The 20818-nt window shown below is 41.9% G+C and overlaps 1 protein-coding gene across 5 annotated transcripts in view; it reads right to left on the minus strand.

Moving 5' to 3' along the window:
• Window positions 1-20818, minus strand: part of KCNT2 (potassium sodium-activated channel subfamily T member 2) — a 368421-nt gene that overhangs the window by 208536 nt on the left and 139067 nt on the right. For all 5 annotated transcript variants that reach the window (XM_038757817.1, XM_038757815.1, XM_038757816.1 and 2 more), the window contains 2 exons: window positions 20424-20483; window positions 10956-11030 (listed from right to left, as the gene is read on the minus strand). In XM_038757817.1, the coding sequence (XP_038613745.1) occupies window positions 10956-11030; window positions 20424-20483 (135 nt within the window). The remainder of the gene's footprint in view (window positions 1-10955; window positions 11031-20423; window positions 20484-20818) is intronic.

Below are 20818 nucleotides of genomic sequence, written 5' to 3' on the forward strand. Positions count from 1 at the left end.
ATAAGCTCATGAGCTCTCTGACAGACTGAGCATAGAATGAGAAGAGTAAGGGACGCAGAACAAAGGCCTACGGTGAGCCCATAGAAAGAGAAGCAGCATGGCCTACTGGAAAGACCAGGAGCCTGGGAGTCAGAGAACCTAGGCTGCCATTTGTCTGCTGGGTGACATTGGGTAAATCTCATTAACTTTTCTGTGCCTCAGTTACCTCATCTGTAAATGGGGATGAAGACTGCGAGTCCCATGTGGGACATGGATTGTGTCCAGTTGATTAAACAAAAGAGGATGTGAGACAGAGCAGGAACCAATGAGTGAAACTGAGAAGTAGCCAGAGAGGTAGCAGTACCTTGCCTATAAAATCAAGGCCTGACAGGATTTTGAGGTAAAGGAAGTGGTCCAAGGTGCCAGAGGAAGCGCGAATGTCGAGGAGGCTCAGGATGAATACTGCCCTTTAGACATAGTTATGGGGCAGTTACTAATGATCTTAGAAAGGTCACGAAAAGCAGCATTGCCTAGTGTACGTAGCTCAGACCTGGGATTCAGAAGGCCCTGGGTTCTAATCCTGCCTCCACCACTTGCCTGCTGTGTGACCTTGGGGAAGTCACTTAACTTCTCTGTGCATCAGTTACCGCATCTGTAAAATGGAGATTGAGACTTGAGCCCTATTTGGGACAGGGACAGTGTCCCACTTGATTATTTTGCATCTATTCCAGCGCTTAGTACACTGTGTGGCACATAGTAAGTGCTTAACAAATACCATAAAAAACTCAGTCTTGGTGAAGAGGAGGGGTGGAAAACCTGAATGCAGTGGATCATGAAGAGATTTGGTGGAAAGAAAATGGAGACGGTGAGTGTACATAGGCCATTCCAGGACTTTAGAGAGGAATGGGAGCAGGAAGAAGGGTGTTTGCTGGAGGAGGTGGTGAGATTGGGAAAGGGCTTTTTTAGAAGGTGAGAGACTTGAGCACATTTGAAGGATGAAGGGAAGGAGCCACGAGAGAGCAGTTGAAAATAGCAGTGAGGAAGTTGAGGAGAGTAGGAACAAGTGTGCTCTGTAGGTTGAGGGAAGGAGGGTCAGAGGTCCCAACCAAGTGGTCTGGAGAAACAGCGTAGGCTATCGGAAAATGTACAAGCCTGAGAATCTGATGGACCTGGGTTCTAATTCCAGCTCCACCACTTGTCTGCTGTGCGATCTTGGGCAAGTCGCTTAAATTCTCTGTGCCTCAGTTACCCCATCTTTAAAAAGAGAATTAAGACCATGAGCCCCACATGGGACATGTCCATACTGATTAGGTTTTATCTACTCCAGCGCCTGGTATAGTGCCTGGCAAATAGTAAGTGCTAACCAAATACCATAGAAAAAAAATAGGTCCAAGGCTCTACAAACCACCACATCGCTAAAGACAATGCATGACTTTGTCCAAGGCTTCCCAGTACCTTTGAGGAGTGAAGAAGTCCCAGTCTCATCACAGACATGATCAAACAATATCAGTAATTCACTAGCCAAGCATGTTGCATGGCACATTGTATCAATTCTTCAGTATCTAATACAGACATACCCCACATCACAGTCATAATATATCATCAATCGTATTTATTGAGCGCTTACTATATGCAGAGCAATATATGTTCCTCCAAAGAATGATTGCAGCTTGAAGAGCTGTGTTGTAGGATACATTTCTTTAGTTTTTTACATATTATAAATTAAAATCCTTCCAAAAGCTCTGGGAAAATAAAATGATATTCCATCAGGTGAAATCCTCAGTAAAATTGAACATCACTAAACTACGAGTCATTTTCTATCAAAGTAATTCAGAGCATAACATCAACAACATTAACTAAATAAGGAGTTGTAATGGGATTATTAGCCTTTGCAGGATGTTGCAGATGTGGAAGCCTGTTATGCTGAACGTGGTGGTGCTTTTTCAATTTTAGTGAAAAATGTGTCCTATTTAGCTTGAATAAGATCAGAGGAGAATAAGTATTGAATCCCCATTCTGCAGATGAGGGACCTGAGGCATAGGGAAGTTAAGCGACTTGTCCAAGGTCATGTAGCAGGTACGTGGCGGAGCCGGGATCAGAACCCAAGACCTCTGACTCCCAAGGCCATGCTCTTCCCACTAGGCTATGCTGTTACCCTTCTTATTTATTGATTTTGACTACTGCAGTTGTAAATACTGTAGAACATGTTCTTCTACACATCTCTGCACACCTCTGAACTCCTCTCCCATCACTCATTTTAAAAATTTCATCAGCTTTTTTGAAAATCAGTGTAAGACTTTTTAATCCAGATGTCCTAGTTGGTGGAGAAGCTAAGATTCTAGTTACAACAGCAACCACGATAACTCCTCTGCTTTCTCCTCTGCCATCAAAATATGTGGTTTCTCCATTGCAGCTGCCCACTTATTATCAATCAATCGCATTTATTGAGCACGTACTATGTGGAGAGCACTATACTAACCATTTGGTTTGTATAAAACAACAGAATTAGCAGACACAATCCTTTCCCATAATGACCTTATAGTCTAGAGGGGGAGACAGACATGAATATGAATAAATAATTTAAAATATATAATTTATAGATAAGTGCTTTGGGGTGAGAGTGGGGTGAATATCAAATTTTCAAACGTCACAGATTGAAGAGCATAGATGACGCAGAAGGGAGAGCGAGCTGGGAAAAAGAGGACTTAATCCTGAAAGACCTGTAGGAGGAGAGGTGTCCTTACTAATGTTTTGAAGGTACAGAGAATGTAGGCCTGGCATATATGGAGGGGAAGGGCATTCCACGCTGGGGGGTGATGTGGGAAAGGGGTCGGCGGCGAGATAGACCAGATCACTCTTCAACTCCACTGACCTCCCTCTCCACCCCACTTCACCCACTCATCAACTTGGACACATGCTCGTGTCTCCTGCCTTCAGGACATCTCCATCTGGATGTCTGCCTGCCATCTAAAACTCAGTATGTCCAAGACTGAACTCCTTATCTTCCCTCCCAAACCTTGCCCTCTCCCTGACTTTCCCGTCACTGTACTACCATCCTTCCCATCTCACAGGCCCGCCTCACAAGTTGAGGTGTCATCCTCAACTCTGCTCTCTCTTTCACCCCTCACATCCAATCCGTCACCAAAACCTGCTGGTCTCACCTCCATAACATCGCCAAGATCCGCCCTTTCCTCTCCATCCAAACTGCTACCTTGCTGGTTCAATCTCTTATCCTATCCCAACTGGATTACTCCACCATCCTCCTCTCTGATCTCCCATCCTCCTGTCTCAGTCTTTACTTCACGCTGCTACCCAGATCATCTCTGTGCAGAAACACTCTGGGCATGTTACTCCCCTCCTCAAAAATCTCCAATGGCTGCCAGTCAACCTATGCATGAAGCAAAAACTCCTCACTGTCGGCTTCAAGGCTGTCCATCACCTCGCCCCCTCCTACCTCAGCTCCCTTCTCTCCTTTTGAAGCCCAGCCCGCACCCTCCGCTCCTCTGCCGCTAACCTCCTCACTGTGCCTCGTTCTCGCCTGTTCAGCTGTTGACTCCCGGCCCAACGTCCTCCTCCTGGCCTGGAATGCCCTTCCTCCACACATCTGCCAGTTTGGCAGATGCTCTGTTCCTCCCTTCAATGCCCTACTGAGAGCTCACCTCCTCCAAGAGGCCTTCCCAGACTGAGCCCCTTTTTTCCTCTCCTCCCCATCCCCCCACCCTACCTCCTTCCCCTCCCCACAGCACCTGTATATATGTTTGTACAGATTTATTACTGCATTTATTTCACTTGTACATATTTACTATTCTATTTATTTTGTTAATGATGTGCATCTAGCTTTAATTCTATTTGTTCTGATGACTTGACACCTGTCCACATGTTTTGTTTTGTTGTCTGTCTCCCCCTTCTAGACTGTGAGCCCATTGTTGGGTAGGGACTGTCTCTATATGTTGCCAACTTATACTTCCCAAACGCTTAGTACAGTACTCTGCACACAGTAAGCGTTCAATAAATACGATTGAATGAATGAATTGATTAATCTAGCTGGGAATAGGTGAGGTGTAGATCATGTCAGTAGTATTTCATACAGATCAAAAGCCACATTGGCTTTCAGGAAGTATTTTTTTATTTTGCCAGCTGGCCAGTTAGGCAGTTCAACATTACTCTTGCAAGAACTTTTCTAGCAGTCCCCAGAAGCGATATTGCATAAGGCATAATTGACCTTCTCTTATACAAATGGATAAACATGCCCCTCTTTGAATGGCTGTAGTGGTAGTAGTGGTATTAATCAAGGGTATTTATTTAGTGCTTATTTTATGTAGAGCACTGTACTATTAGTACTTATTAATTGTCAATTTGGTGCAGTGAACTAGCTAGGTGGTTGGGAAGTACAAAATTAAGGAGAAGACAAACACAAATAGTTGTGTCGAGGGTAATCAAAACAAATAATTGTATGTATACATGAGTAAACATATGTGAATAGTGCTGAGGACGGGTATTCATAAATGCATAAAGCCTAGGGGTTGACTGATGGAATTAAACAACATTTGATGCTGGGAAACCAGCTGGTGTAGACTTGTTGATTGATTGATTGGTTGGTTGAGCTGTGATTTGTCTGATCTGGGAAGCGGGGGAATTCTAACCTAGGGTAAATATATGAATGGGTATTCAGAAGTGTTGTTTAGGAAGATTTGGTAGGATTTGGCAATAGATTGAAAGTAAGAATTGAAAGAGTGAAAAGTCAAGGATGTTATTAAGGTTGTGGGCTTGTGATGATGGTGATGTTATTGCCCTGAGGTGGAAATGTTATAAGGAGGAAGAAGGGGTTTACGGAGAAAGATGAGGAGTTCTACTTTAGACATGCTGAGTTGGAGGTGCCAATGGGACATCCAGGTGACTACTCTTGGCAGGTAGTCAAGAGGGTATATGGGATTGCAGGTGAGATGACAGTGAGGGATAGTGATCAATTTAGGAGTCACCTGCATAGTGGTGGTAGATGAAGCCATGAGAGTGTATAGAAAAAAGAGAAACCAGAACAAAGCCTAGAGTCAGTATAGAGAAAAAAGAGAAACCAGCCTTGAGGAATACCCAGAGTAAGAGGATGCCAGCAAGCAAAACTGAGAAGATGCAACCAGAGAGGTAGAAGGAAGTCGGTGGAGATCCAGACTAGTGCTGTACTCTGCAATGACTATGATTGATTGTTTGATTGATTAGTATATTGTAAGTCAATCCAAGGCCTGAGAGTGATTTGAGACAGAGAGGTTGGTCCAGAGGGTCAAAGGCAGAGGTTGAGGAAGTTCAAGATGGAGTATAACCCTTTGGATTTTGCTATAAGGAGATCATTGGTGGCTTTGGAAGGCACAGTCACAGTGGGGTGAAAGAGTCAAAAGGTAGACTGCAGAAAGTCAACAAGAGAGTCGTTGGAGAAGATGTAAAAGAAGCAGGTATGTACAACACATTCTAGAAGTTTGGATATGAATGGGAAGAAGATCAATCTATCAATCAGTTATAACTATTGAGCATTTACTGTGTGCAGAGCACTGTACTAAGTGCTTGGGAGAGTACAGGAGAACAATATAACAGACACATTTCCTGCCTAGTGGGGACAAAAGATGAAGGGGGCTGTGGAATTGGGAGATAACTTTTTTAGAATAAGGGTGACTTGAAAGCAGAGAAGGGTAGGAGCGAGTGATTTTTAAGATGTGAAAGGGAGTAGGATCGGAGGTGCAGGCAGAAGGTGTGGATTTATAGGGCAGGTGGGAGATATTGGGCAAGTCACTTAACTTCTCTGTGCCTCAGTTTTCAGTTCTCAGTTCTGCCTCAGATCTGTAAAATGGGGAGTAAAATTGTGAGTTTCACATGGGACAACCTGATTACCTTGTACCTACCCCACTTCTTGGAACAGTGCTTCACACATAGTAAGCACTTAACAAATACCATTATTATTATTATTATTATTATTATTATTATTATTATTATCATTATTATACTCTTAGGAGAAATAGCTGGGAAGCAGAAGCGGAATGAGGATAGATGGGAGTGTTCAGTAGATTTTGGGAAGATCATGCCAAATAAATTCAATTTTACCAACAAAGATTATTAAGGTCACTGGGGGTCCAGGAGGGATGTGGAGGGGAGATTGGGGGTTTCAGGAAGGAATTCAAAGTTGGGAAGGTGGTGGAGTTTTTAGAAGGGTGAGTCATTCCATCAATCAATCAGTTGATGGTATTTTTTGAGTGCTGATGGGTGCAGAATACTATACTCAGGGCTTGGGAGAGCACAGTGCCATAAAGTTGATAGACATGAGCTTGCAATCTAGTAGGGGAGACAGACATACAAACAAAGATAGAGAAAAAAGCAAAGCATAGGGATATATCCATAAGTGCTGTGAGTCAACTGGCGTTAGAGGAGCAGAGTATGTGGGTTGGATTATAGTAGGAGATCAGTGAAGTTAAGTAGATGCGGAGAGCCCTGACTGAGTGCATTAAAGCTGATGGTAAGGGAGGGCTGGGAGAGAATGCAGAAGTGGGGAGATAGACTGGATAGGAAGAGGGGGTAGAGCAAGCAGGTCATAGTAGGAAGTGATGATTGAATAAGAAGGAAAGAGCTTGTCATTCTGGTGGCTACTTAGGAGGTTGAGTTTGAAAAGAGATGTCGGATTTGGTGAGTTGAGAGAAGATGCATTGCTTAGAGATGATTAGATCGAGTCCATGTTCCCATATTGATGAGTGGCTGAGATGGGGAAAAGGAAGAGGTCAGCAGAGAGGACAGTAGACCATAAATTGAAAAATAAACCACAATTAAAGAGTAAGAGAACAGAATTAAAATGTGTAAACTTAATAAAGGAATAGCGAGAATACAGTGAATATGGCAGCAACCTTGGGCACTAATTGCTGAAAAAAGCCCGGGATTCTTAAGCCCTGTCCAATGTTACATACTGTCACTGCAGAGAATTCAGTTCCTTCACCACTCTCCTTCTTCTTCTCCTCCTCCCGCAAAACATATCAGAGCCAGCTTCTCTGCTCTATCTGAAAGGAGTAGGATACCATGGCATGGTAGAAAAGAGTGCCAAATCTGGCCAAAGTCTTGCCCTTCTTCCTAACCGAGATTCTCAGTTGCTTCTTAATAGAACAGAGAATAGAATTCTCCCTTAAGAAATGGACTGTTCCGACTCCTCTGCCTCTCCCTTCAAAATATGCTCAAATCCAGATTTTCTGCTCTGACCTAAGGCAGCCAAAAACCCGGATGAAGAAGAAAAGACTGTCTAAACTGGGTCAGATTGGCTGTCCTACCTCACCCACAGTCCATGCTGCCTTCAGATGAGTCAATCAATTAATCAATTGTATTTATTAAGCACTTATGATAAGCAGAGCTCTATGCTAAGCGCTTGAGAGAGTACAATATAATATAAAAAGAGTTGGTAAACATGTTCCCTGCTCACAAGGAGTGTAGGACCTAGAGGGAGACAAAGACATCAAAGTAAATAAAGAAATTAGAGATACGTACATAAGTGCTGTGGGATTAAAAAAGATTGCAATGATGAATCAGGACTCTCTCCTAATAATAATGGCATTTGTAAAGCATTTCCTATGCACAAAGCACTGTACTAAGTGCAGAGGTAGACAAAGGGCAGCACAGTAGCTGTCCTACATGAGAATCACAGTGTAGGCAGAAAGGAGAACAGATATTGAATCCCCTTTTAACAGATGAAGAAACTGAGAATCTGAGTAATTAAATGTCTTGTCCAAGGTCACACAGCAGGTAAGTGGCAGATCCAGGATTAGAACCCAGGTCTTCTGACTCCCAAGCCCTTGCTTCTTCAGGACTGAAAAGCCTTTGCTCTTCAATCTGTCAGAACTCAGTTCTCCTTCACTTCTACAACCCTCTGAGATCCCTTTACCTCCAGTGAAACTCCCCACTGAATTTTCTTTACCCCATCTCACAAGCACCCAACTATCACCTCTGCATTAAGAACCACCTTAGCACTTATATACTCACAACCTCCCAAAGTACTTTTTACCATGTAGATTTACATACTCCATTTAAGCACTTCTGACCTACAGCACTTATGTACTTATCGGTAATTTATTTATTCATATTACTATCTGTCTCCACCTCTAATTGTACTCTCATTAAGGGCAGGGAATGTGTCTGTTATATTATAGTCTCCCAAGTGCTTAGTACTGCTCAGCACACAGTAAGCGCTAAATAAATACCATGAATTGATTGATTTTTCCTTCTGTTTTGTGGCCCTCAGCAGCCAATCTCCCCATCCTCAAAGCCCTCTTAAAATCATATCACCTCCAAGAGGCTTTCCCTGACTAATCCCTCATTACCCCCCCCATATGCCCTCCTTTCTGCATCATTTATGCACTTAGATCTTTAATTTGTAAAGATTTTGATATTCATCCCACCCCACGGCACCTATGTACATATGCATAAATTTATATTCTGCAGCTTCCCCTGTGTGTAATTTATCTCCATGCCTGTCTTCCCCCTTCCAGACTCTATGCTCCTTGAGAGCAGGCAGTATGTCTACCAAGCTTATCGCACTGTTCTCTCCCACGCACTTAATAAACTGCTCTGCACAAAGGAAGTGTTCATCAATACTATGGGTTGATTGCTTCATCTATAAATTATTTTGGGTGTGTCTCCACTGTTGACATAGTAAACTCTTAGAAGCAGGGATTACGCTTCCTACTTCTATATATCTAAAGAAATCAGAAGTCATGCACCGACCTACGCTTGGAAAAACCTGCCTACCACCAAAGGCTTACCTTGTAACCTCTCCAGTGCTTAGAACGGTGCTTTACACATAGTAAGCACTTAATAAATGCTGTTATTATTATTATTATTAGCAACATAGCAATAATAATATTTGCTAAATGTTACTATGTACCAAGCGCTGGGGGTGATGCAAGATAATCAGGTCTGACAGGTTATAAATCATAATAGTAAGGGTAGTATTTGCTAAGCACTTACTGTATACTAAGCACTGAGGTAGATACAAGATAATCTGGTTGGATATAGTTCCCGTCCCACAAGGGGCAACCGGGGCCTGGCACAAAGTAACAAATACCATATTCAAAAAATACCTTATAAGTAGGAGGGAGCATGGATATGGAATCTCATTTTACAGAAGAAGAAACTGAGGCACGGAGAAAAAAAGTTGTGGTATTTGTTATTTTCTAAAATAAAAAATGAAAAAAATGATGGCATTTTTTTAAGTGCTTACTATGTGCCAAGCACTGTTCTAAGCACTGGGGGGATAACAAGGTGATCAGGTTGTCCCACGTGGGGCTCACAGTCTTAATCCCCATTTTACAGACGAGGTAACTGAGGCTCAGAGAAGTTAAGTGACTTGCCCAAAGTCACACAGCTGACAAGTGATGGAGCCAAGATTAGGACCCATGACCTCTGACGCCCAAGCCCGTGCTCTTTCCACTGAGCCACGTTGCTTCCAAGCACTATACTAAGCACTGGAGAAGGTACAAGATAATCAGGTCCCATGTGGGTCTCAGAGAGTGAGTAGAAGAGAGAACAAATATTGAATACCCATTTTTCGGGTGAAGGAACTGAGGCACAGAGAAGTTAAATGACTTGCTCAAGGTCACACAGCAAGCAAGTGTCGGAGCTGGAATTAGAGTCCAGGCCTCTGACTCCGTGGGCTGTTCTTTCCACAAAGCCATGTTCTGTCCTAAGAGGGAGGAATAGTATTGATTGATTGACTGACTGCATATCAAGCTGAAGGTCTTGAAGGCTGTCATAGTGTACAACCTTCTATATGGCTCTGAGACCTAGATCTACCGCGGAAGGCAAATGCAGCTCTGGAGGAGTTTCATCAGCATCGTCCATGAACCACACTCAATGTCAAATATTAGGCCAGATTCCCAACAAAGAGGTCTTTGAACTCAATCAGCTCTCTAACACTGAAATTCACAACACTTCCTCACTGGATGGGCTGAGTGAGGAGAACAGACGCCACAAGGATATTCAAGCAGCCACTGCATAGGGAACTAAAATAGGGTGTGCCCAAGCCCTTGGATGGCAGAAAAGCCACTTAAAATGAAAGAGAAGCATAGACTTCAAATGATTAGACATAGCTATGGAGATGTCTGGGAAACCACTGCAGCCACAGAGCAATCTGGTGGACCAAATGCTGGAGAGGGATTCCTCTCCTAGAGCAAAGATTTTTTTTTTTTAAATCTGGGCATAAGGCAGCTGAGTCAAAAACACAACGAGACTGAAGTGGGACAAGCCCATTAATGCAAAAGAGATTTAGCCTGACTTTAAAATGGTGTGTATATGGCAGGGGGGAGGGACGGTGGTGTATATCAATCCCACCTAGATCTTTTCAGGCACACTCACGCACATTCATTCAGTCAATCATATTTACTGAGCACTTAGTGTGTGCAGAGCACTGTACTAAGCACTTGGAAAGTACAATTCAGCACATGGCAGGGACCTCATTGTCAATAGCATCCTTTTTGAAAATGATAGACCATAATGAGGACTGTGTGTGTGTGTGTGTGTTGTGTGTGTTGTGTGTGTGGTATGTAGAGTCCAGTGGTCTCAAAAGGCACCCTAATAATCTGGCCCACACACATATTCCCAGTCTCAAGCAATCTGTCCACTGATTCTTGTCAAACCCATTGGTAACCAATGTAGAAAATGAAGTTAAAAATATTTGTACATTTAAGAAAAGTGGGCCTAGGACTTTTAAAATTCAAAATGACTACAACCAAAATGGCTTTTTACAAAGAATAGAAGAGCCTGTCACTGTAAGTATAATCCTTGTTAGTCCTCTGGGATACAGCTAGCTGACATTCAGCTTTATTTTTTTGTCATGAAAACATTAAAATATCAAGGTCCAAAAATGTAATCAAGATGCAAATCCATCAATGCTGTGTATGAAAGTTATTAGTAACTGACCTCCCAAACCACCTTATCTGCCATTACATGCACATCATACTTACTGTGACGATGAAGGGAACAGCATTGATTATTTCCAGGATGAAGGATATTCGGAAAATTTGTTCCCAGATGTTTCCCTTTCAAAGGAACAAATAAAACAGAGTCAATGTTTACTAAGGATAATGAGCAGGTAAATATAATCATAATATAACACACTATAATACAGAAACAGACAGGTAAAACTTGTGCATCTATGACAGTGGTTTTTCACCATCAGGAAGGAATCTGTACAATCTGGTTGGACATTAGCTGTCTTTTCCTCATACGAACCTCTGAGCAACCCTATGAACTCCTCTTCACACCACTGTAATCTTTCTCTCCACCATCATTTTCTTCATCATTTTTATAAGTTCACCCTTTTTTGATAACTGATGCAAGACCTATTAATCCCAATATTTAGGGGGTGATGGAGAGACCATAACTTGTTCATCTGCCTTGGCAACTCGCAATGAAACGCTGGATTGTCAATGATTGATGACGTCCGCGGTGGACAATGATTCTTCTAAATCAGATGCAATTAACTCATCAGCATCTGCTACATTCATTAGTCTAAATTCTGCTGCCTTCCCAGTTCCACACTCTCTTTGGTTTCCTGTTTTCTATTTCTGACTCCTCTAAAACTTGGAAATCTGATGGAAAGTGTGGGCAGAGTTTTCTCCAAGATCCATTAATTAGTGATCGCTTCATCTCAGCCCAGCTGGGGAGGGCTTCTGTATGGGATAAAGTCTCATACAATAGAGGTTCTATCCCAGAAGTGTTTGAATCTTAGTAATTTTAGTCAGGGGTAAAATCTCCAACAATGCTAGCTGACTCCCCAGGTTGCATGCACTAGGGATTAAGACTGTGAGCCCCCCGTGGGACAACCTGATCACCTTATAACCTCCCCAGCACTTAGAACAGTGTTTTGCACATATTAAGCGCTTAATAGATGCCATCATTATTATTTTTATTATTATTATTATGCACTGTGCGGTGTCTATAACCTAGGGTGTGTCTGTTATACTAATCCTATTCAAATTAACAGAGTGCCAAAAGGCCATGGAATTCAGAAGTCTCCATTATCATTTTTTAATTTACAATACAGTCAAAACTAATATTATTATATTAGGATTAATGAAAAACGGCTGCTGAAGAATGAATAGAAACCATGAAATTGCAATAGAAAAGTAAGGTTTGCAAGAGTTCTCCTGGACTAAAAGGGTTTTATTTTTCTGAACGGTTACTTTGTTTCCCTTGTTTTTATTTGGGTAGAAACATGAGGTCTCAGTACAGCCGCTAAAGAGACAGAGAGCATTCACGACAACAAAAATGTGATTAGGTAATATAAGTGGAACATTTTTCATGGTAACTATGGCCAGAAATGCAATGTAAATTAAAATTTACAGAGCTACATTGTTGGGTATGATAAAATTCTAACAAAATGGTTGTGTTCTTATGAAACAAACATCTTTCCTCATTTTGTTATCAGATAATAGATGACCTGGGGTTAGAGCTTTTGCAACATTTAAAGTATTTTCCCCGACAAGAAGGAAGTTATTTATGGTTCTCTACGATAAATCGAAATAATACTAACCAAACTGGATTCTGTCTTATTATTTTCCTCAGTGATTGAAGCGCTCAGTGCATAAGGGTAGAAATGAGTACTTCCAAAATCCCACATAGACCAAATCATAGGATAGTGTAAAAAACTAGAAATAGCAAATATATGCATATACTAGAAGACAGAATAGCTCAGGGTAAAAGTCTGATATATATTTCAAAGAACATTATCATATAAACCCAAAACAATAATATTTTTAGAGAATACAGTTCTCTAAAAACACTGAGAACAGAAAGGAAATTGATTCTCTTCCTCCCTTCAAAGCCCTACTGAGAGCTCACCTTCTCCAGGAGGCCTTCCCAGACAGAGCCCCCTTTTTCCTCTCCTTCTCCCCATCCCCTGCCCTGCCTCCTTCCTCTCCCCACAGCACTTGTATATATTTGTACAGATTTATTACTCTATTTATTTTACTTGTACATATTTACTACTCTATTTTGTTAATGATGTGCACATAGCTATAATTCTATTTGTTCTGATGATTTTGACACCTGTCTACATGTTTTCTTTTATTGTCTGTCTCCCCCTTCTAGACTGTGAGCCCGTTGTTGGGTAGGGACTGTTCCTATATGTTGCCGACTTATACTTCCCTAACACTTAGTGTAGTGCTCTGCACACAGTAAGTGCTCAATAAATATGATTGATTGGATGAATGAATGAATGAATTCATGACTTTGGTGAGGAAACCTTAGGAATGAATACAGTTGTCAGAAGATCTGGATCAAAGACTGAAGGACTTCTATGAAACACCTTTCTCTGAGGCCTCTTTGACAGTATCAGCCCCACACCCCCAACGTTGGAAATCATGGCAGGAATCTTTACTTTCCCCTTCACACTACAGGGCAAAGGCAGGATTCCAGATACCCAATTCTGACTTTCAGATGAACACTGCTTACATCTCCACCACTGGAGCCAAATAACGAGTGGTAGGGAGGGAATAAGAGAGTCAGTTGCTCTACCTGTAACTTATTTTAATGTCTGTCTTCTCCACTGGAGATTTTTGAGGAGTTGGGAGCTATGCCCTGAACGTTTCTGCAGAAAAATAATCTGGGCAACAGAGTGAAGCATGGACTGAAGTGGGGAGAGGCAGGAGGTTGGGAGGTCAGAAAGGAGACTGATGCAGTAATCGAGTCAGGACAGGATGCATGATTGTACTCCAAACAATCAATTATATTTACATTAATGTCGTCTCCCCTTCTAAACCCTAAGCTCCTCGTGGGACGAGTGTCCCCCAACTCTGCTGTGTTGTATATTCCCAAGAGCATAATACAGGGCTCTGCACACAGTAAGCACTCAGTGAATACCACTCATTGATTGATTGATCAAGAGAAGCGAATATGGTAGCAGTTTGGATGGCGAGGAAAGGGCAGATTTTAGCGATGTTGTAAAGGTGGGACTGATGGGATCTGGTGACAGATTGAATATGTGGGTTGAGTGAGAGAGAGGAGTCAAGGATAAGGCCAAGGTTACAGGCTTGTGAGATGGGAAGGAGGGTGGTGCCTTCTACAGTGATGGGAAAGTCAGAGAGAGAACAGAGTTTGAGTGGGAAGATAAGGAGCACTGTTGTGGACATGTTAAGTTCGAGGTGACAGGAGGACATCCAAGTAGAGATGTCTTGAAGACAGGAGGAGATGCGAGCCTGGAGAGAGGGAGAGAGATCAGGGGAGGAGATGTAGATGTAGATTAGGATATCAACTGCATAGAGACAGTAGTTGAAGTCACGGGAGTGAATGAGTTCTTCAAGGGAATGTGTGTAGATGGAAAATAGAAGGGGACCAAGAACTGAACCATGAAGGACCCCCACAGTTAGGGGGTAGAAGGCAGAGGAAGAGCCCATGAAGGAGACTGAGAATGAATGACCAGAGAGATAAGAGGAGAACTAGGAGAGGACAGAGTCAGTGAAGCCAAGGTTGGATAACGTTTCCAGGAGAAGGGAGAGAAGGTTGAAAAGGATTAGGATAGAGTAGAAACTGTTGGATTTGGGAAGAAGGAGATCACTGGTGACCTTTGAGAGGGCCCTGGCCTGTGGATAAAGTACAGGTCTGGGAGCCAGAGGACCTGGGTTCTAATCCCACCTCTGCTACTTGCCTGCTGTGTGTCCTTAGGCAAGTATCTTAACTTCTCTGGGCCTGAGTTTCCTCAGCTGCAAAATGGGGATTCCATACCCGCTCTCCGACCTACTTAGACTGTGAGGTCCATATGGGACAGAGACTGTATCCAGTCTGATTACCTTATTAATAATAATAATTTATAATTATGGTATTTGTTAAGTGCTTTCTATGTGCCAGGCATTGTACTAAGCACTGGGTGGATACAAGCAAATTGGGCTGGACACAGTCCCTGTCCCACACAGAGCTCACAGTCTTATTCCTCGTTTTACAGATGAAGTAACTGAGGCACAGAGAAGTGAAGTGACTTGCCTAAGGTCACACATCAGAAAAATAGCAGAGCTGGGATTAGAACCCATAACCTTCTGATTCTCAGGCCTGTGATCTATCCACTATGCCATGCTGCTTCCCTAACCTTGTATCTAGAGAAGTAGTGTGGCTCAGTAGAAAGAACACGGGCTTTGGAGTCAGAGGTCATGGGTTCAAATCCCTGTTCCACCAATTGTCTGCTGTGTGACTTTGGGCAAGTCGCTGAACTTCTCTGTGCCTCCGTTACCTCATCTGTAAAATGGGGATTAAGACTGTGAGCCACCTGTGGGACAACCTGATCACCTTGTAACCTCCCCAGCACTTAATAAATACCATCATTGTTATTATTATTATCTACCCCAGAGCTTAGAACAGTGGTTGACATATATTAAATGCTTAACGTATACCATTAAAAAACTAAAAAAATAAAACTATCTGTCCCATGTCTTTCCCATCATTGGTAGACAGCCCCACCATCCTCCCTATTTCACAGGCCTGTAAACCTGGCGAGAACCAAATCTTGTCGGTTCCACCTTCACAACATTTTTAGAATCCTCCCTTTCCTCTCCCTCTCAGTTGCTACCACATTGATCCAAGCACTTACCCTATCCCACCTTGACTACTGCATCAGCCTCCTTGCTGACCTCCCTGCCTTCTCAGTTCATACTTCATTCTCTCTCCCCTCCCCAGTCCATACTTGGTTCTGCTGCCCGGATCATTTTCTAAAATAAATTCAATCCATGTCTTCCACTCCTCAAAAACCTCCGATGGTTGTCCATCCACTTCCACATTAAACAGAGGCTCCTTACCATCGGCTATAATGCACTCATCAGCTTTCCTCCACCTACCTCACCTTTCCGATCCCCTCCTACAACCCAAATCTCACACTTTGCTACCCTAACTCCAACCTACTTATTGTGCCCCTATCTCATCTGTCTTGCCACTGACCCTTTACCCACACCCTCCTTCTGGCCTGGAACTCCTCTTTCATATCAAAGAAATGACTACACTCCCCACCTTCAAAGCCTTACTTAATTCATATTTCCAAGAGGCCTTCCCTTCATTTCCCCTATTGCCTTTCTTCCTCATCGCCTACAAACTTGAATCCGTATCCCGTAAGTACCTGACATTTCCCCATCCCCACAGTACTTATGTGCATGTCTTTACACTCCACCATTTATTTGTTTATCTATGTATTTATTTATGTGTATTAATGACTGTCTCCCCCTCTAGACTGTGAGCTCCTTATGGTCAGGGACTGTGTCTGCTTGTTGTTGTATTGCACTCTCCCGAGTGCTTAGTACAGTACTTTGCACACAATAAGTGCTCAAAAAATACTATTGAGTGAATGAATAAACCATTTCCCCTAGCTCTAATTTATATTAATATCTGGTTCGCCCTCTAGACCGTAAGATTCTTTTGGGAAGGTGATCCCCTTGCACTTAATTCAGTGATCTGCTCAACAATTATCATTATTGACTGACTGATTTCCAATCACTGTTCTAAGCACTGAAGTAGATGTAATATAATCAGAGGGGACACAGTTCCTGTCCCTATGCCTACCCAAGAAGACATGGAAATGATTATAACCTATATTACCAAATTAGTCTGGAATTATTGGCTAGCAGTAACCCTAATGAAAACCAAGGTGATGCATCATTTGGATCAGGGAAGCCAAGCACACAAATTACAAATAGATATTGGCAAGATAGAATGAACCACTGTTCCAGAATTAATTTTACCTAGACAGCACCAAAACCAAAGATGCAGCGATAGCCAAGACAATAGAAAATCAAATTAGGAAGACTAACACAGCCTTTGGAAGATTTTCAGAGTATGACAGAGGTTCGTGATAGACCTTTTTATGGTACTTGTTTAATGCATATTATGTGCAAGGCACTGTACTAAGTGCTGGGGTAGATTCCAAATAATCAAGTTGGTTATAGTCCTTGTCCCACATGGGGTTCAGATTCCAAGTAGAAGGGACTTAAAAATCAAACTAAAGATCTCTAAAACCATAGTGCTGTCCAATCTCCTGTATGGAAGTAAGGTCTGCACTCTCTACAGATGCCACAACCTTGAACAGTTTCATTACCATCAGCTAGAGGCTATACCGATTTCTGTTATGTTAATGATGCTATGCTTTCTCCTATACAACTGTGCTGGATGGGATGTGTGAGAATTAATTAATCAATGGTATTTATCAAGCACTTACTGTGTGCAGAGCTCTGTAATAATAATAATAATGATGATGGCATTTATTAAGCGCTTACTATGTGCAAAGCACTGCTCTAAGCGCTGGGGAGGATACAAGGTGATCAGGTTTTCCCACATGGGGCTCACAGTCTTAGTCCCCATTTTACAGATGCGGTAACTGAGGCCCAGAGAAGTGAAGTGACTTGGCCAAAGTCACACAGCTGACAAGTGGCAGAGCCGGGATTTGAACCAAGGACCTCTGACTCCAAAGCCCGTGCTCTTCCCACTGAGCCACGCTGCTTCTCTGTACTAAGCACCTGGGCGAGTACAATGAAAGAGAGTTAGTAGACCCAATCCCTGCCCACAAAAAAGCTGCTGAACGTTGAGCCAAAACAAGAAGGCTGAAGCAATGTTTTTAAAGAGAGTAAATCAAAATGTCAGACAATGCCACAAGCCAGCTGAAAACCGGAGTGAAATTTCACCTGGCGCGGTGCAAGACAAACAGAGGATCATGGGGCAAGGAGGCAAAAGAAAAGCAACGCCGGGTTGTCACAATCAACAAATTTGTCAGCACCGAAAGAACCAATTTTAGAATGCAGAGAGTGTAGTCAGAACTGGGGGCCTACATTGGCCTTTTCAGTCACATACACACACTCACACTATAAGATTTATTGCTTCTTTGAGTATGAAGAACACACACATACTATCTCTCTTTCCCATTAATAATAGTACTATATGCCCAGCACTTTACTCAGCCCTGGGTACTCACACCCAAGGGTCTCATAGGTTGGATGGAAAACAGATATTGAACCTCCTTTTGCAATAAGGGAACAAGGTCAAGAAAAGTTAAGTGACTTGTCCAACATCACACAGCCCGCAAGTGGCAGAGGTGGAATTAGAACCCAGGTCCTCTGACTCCCAGGACTGTGCTCTTTCCACTAGGCTATGTCGCTTCTCTACTCTTTTCTTCTCTACTCTTCCTGCATCATGCCACCCACCCTCCTGAAACTTCTACTTTCACTTATCCGGAATTTACTTTCATTGAATAAATGTTTATTCATTCATTCAATCGTATTTATTGAGCGCTTACTGTGTGCAGAGCACTGTACTAAGTGCTTGGGAAGTACAAGTTGGCAACATATAGGGACGGTCCCTACCCAACAACGGCCTCACAGTCTAGAAGGGGGAGACAGAGAACAAAACAAAATATATTAACGTCGTCACCAATGTATCTTGTGAATGCGCTGGAACAAAGAGATATGAAGAATAGCAGAATGGTCAAAGAAGCAAATCAGAAAGAGGAAAGCAATAGTTCCTCATGTTCCAAATCATTGCGTAAGAATTCCTTGAGACTATTTTCCTGATTTTTGAAATGGAAAATCTCAGAAGGTCTGTTCTTCCAATTGTTAATACCTAAGATTTTGCAATAACATCATGTAAACTTTAAACCTTGCCTCCAGATGGCTCTACCAGTTAGTCTCACTGCTGCTTCACTTCTATTTTGCCAGTGACAGGAGGTAATTAATAATCAGTGCCATCAAACTAATGGATCTGAAATGGAAAATTAATTCAAACGCAATTTTTAAACCAGCATTTTAAAGTAGGATTGGGCAGTCTATACCCTTCATCCAGTAAAATGGAAAAGAAAACCTTTCATAAATTGAGATTTATGAAATTTCTGCTAATTAAGGCATAAATAATTTAAAAACATTGATAATCCAAAATCTCATTTCACCAGTCGTTTCAATCTCATTTCTAAATCAGTGATTACAAGCACTGAATGTACACAGTATAACATCCTTTTGAATTTAATTTCCTTTCTTTTCCCTTAAGCATAGCCTGGTCAGATATTGGCAGGTTGACTGTAGTAGAGAGAAGAGGAGGCATGGAAGAGAGGAAAAAAATCCCCCAAACCTCATTTTTGCTTTAATTGCCTAGATATACTCCGGCAAGTGCTTAGTACAGTGCTTTGCACACAGTAAGCACTCAATAAATACAATTGAATAGATATAGTAACTAGACTGTAAAATCTACCAGGATGAGGACTCTGTCCTGTTCCCATTTTGAAGTTCCACCCACCTGATTTATATAACTTTAAAGGAAGAAACTTTTTGTGCAGATGTCGGAGATTAGCCTGTTAGAATTTTTGATGTCATCCAATAGTATTTACTGAGCTGCTACTGTGTGCAGAATACTGAACTTAGAATCTAGAAGATAGTAGATGAAATTTTATGATCAAGGAATTTCCAATTCAACAGAGGAGAAAGACACTAAAATAAATTTCAGGTAGGAGAAATAAAGAAAAGGGGACATTCACATGAGGTAGCACTTAATCAGTGGTATTTATTGAAAGTTTACTTTGTGCAGAGCACTGTACTAAGCACATGGGAGAGTAGCTCATTGTGGGCAGGGAACATGTCTGTTTATTGTTATATTGAAATCTACCAAGTGCTTATTACGACTCTTCCAACTAAGAGGCTTGTAAAATTACGGAGCTCAATATCTAGAATGTGAGAAGGGATGCAACTTTTGATTCCCTTGATCATGGTTTTATATTGGCTTTTTTGACTGTATTTAGCTGTCTATTTTAAAGAGATTTATTTGCAGTTCTTGGAGGCAACAAGTTTGACTAACTGATTTTGGTGTCCCTTTCAGGTGTAGGAGTCTGAACTAACTTGCTTTTCTTTTGTACCTGTATATATGTATATATGTTTGTACATATTTATTACTCTATGTATTTATTTATTTATTTTACTTGACATATCTATTCTATTTATTTTATTTTGTTAATATGTTTGGTTTTGTTCTCTGTCTCCCCCTTATAGACTGTGAGCCCACTGTTGGGTAGGGACTGTCTCTATATGTTGCCAACTTGTACTTCCCAAGCGCTTACTACAGTGTTCTGCACACAGTAAGCGCTCAATAAATACAATTGATTGATTGATTGATTCCATCATGTTAGATCCAAACAGACACGCATTGTCCACAGACTGTTCCCTAAATTTGCCTCTGTGTTCTATCTGGAATGTAAGGTGGAAACACGCATTGTGGCAAAACTAAGTATACTACACGATCTTACACTGAATGGCATTTTCATAAAATGTGTTCAATTATCTGGGTCTCCAATAAAAGGCAAGGAATTCAAGCATTTTTGAAGGTGCCCAATTTACAACAGACTGTGATATACACACTGAAAATACTGCTGAAATTTTAGGATACCAAATGAAACACCAGAGAAAAGACTAAGTAAATACACTTACTTTATAACTCAGGTAACCAAGAAGCATCGTTTCAAGTAAACTTATCAATGCCACTGAAACCTAAAATACAAAACAGACAATAATGAAAACTCCTCTGGAAGCTTCCCATTTCCTGTCACATAGATTACATTTGCCAAGATCCATTCCCACTCTATCTGTCCCTCCTCATCTCTCACTGTATTCCAACCCACGCTACTGTTTCAAGAAAGCTCCTCTTCTAGTACTGCTCCTACTTTGCTCAGAGAAGCAGTGTGGCCCAGTGGAAAGAACAGAAGCCTGGGAATCAGAGGACCTGTGCTCTAATCAGGGCTTTCCCACTTGCCTTCTGTGTGACCTTGGGTAAGTCACAACTTCTCTCTGCTGCAATATAATGGGGGTGAACATTGCTTGTTCTC

The sequence above is a fragment of the Tachyglossus aculeatus genome, chromosome 16 (assembly GCF_015852505.1).
Source record: "Tachyglossus aculeatus isolate mTacAcu1 chromosome 16, mTacAcu1.pri, whole genome shotgun sequence".
Classification (NCBI taxonomy): domain Eukaryota; kingdom Metazoa; phylum Chordata; class Mammalia; order Monotremata; family Tachyglossidae; genus Tachyglossus; species Tachyglossus aculeatus.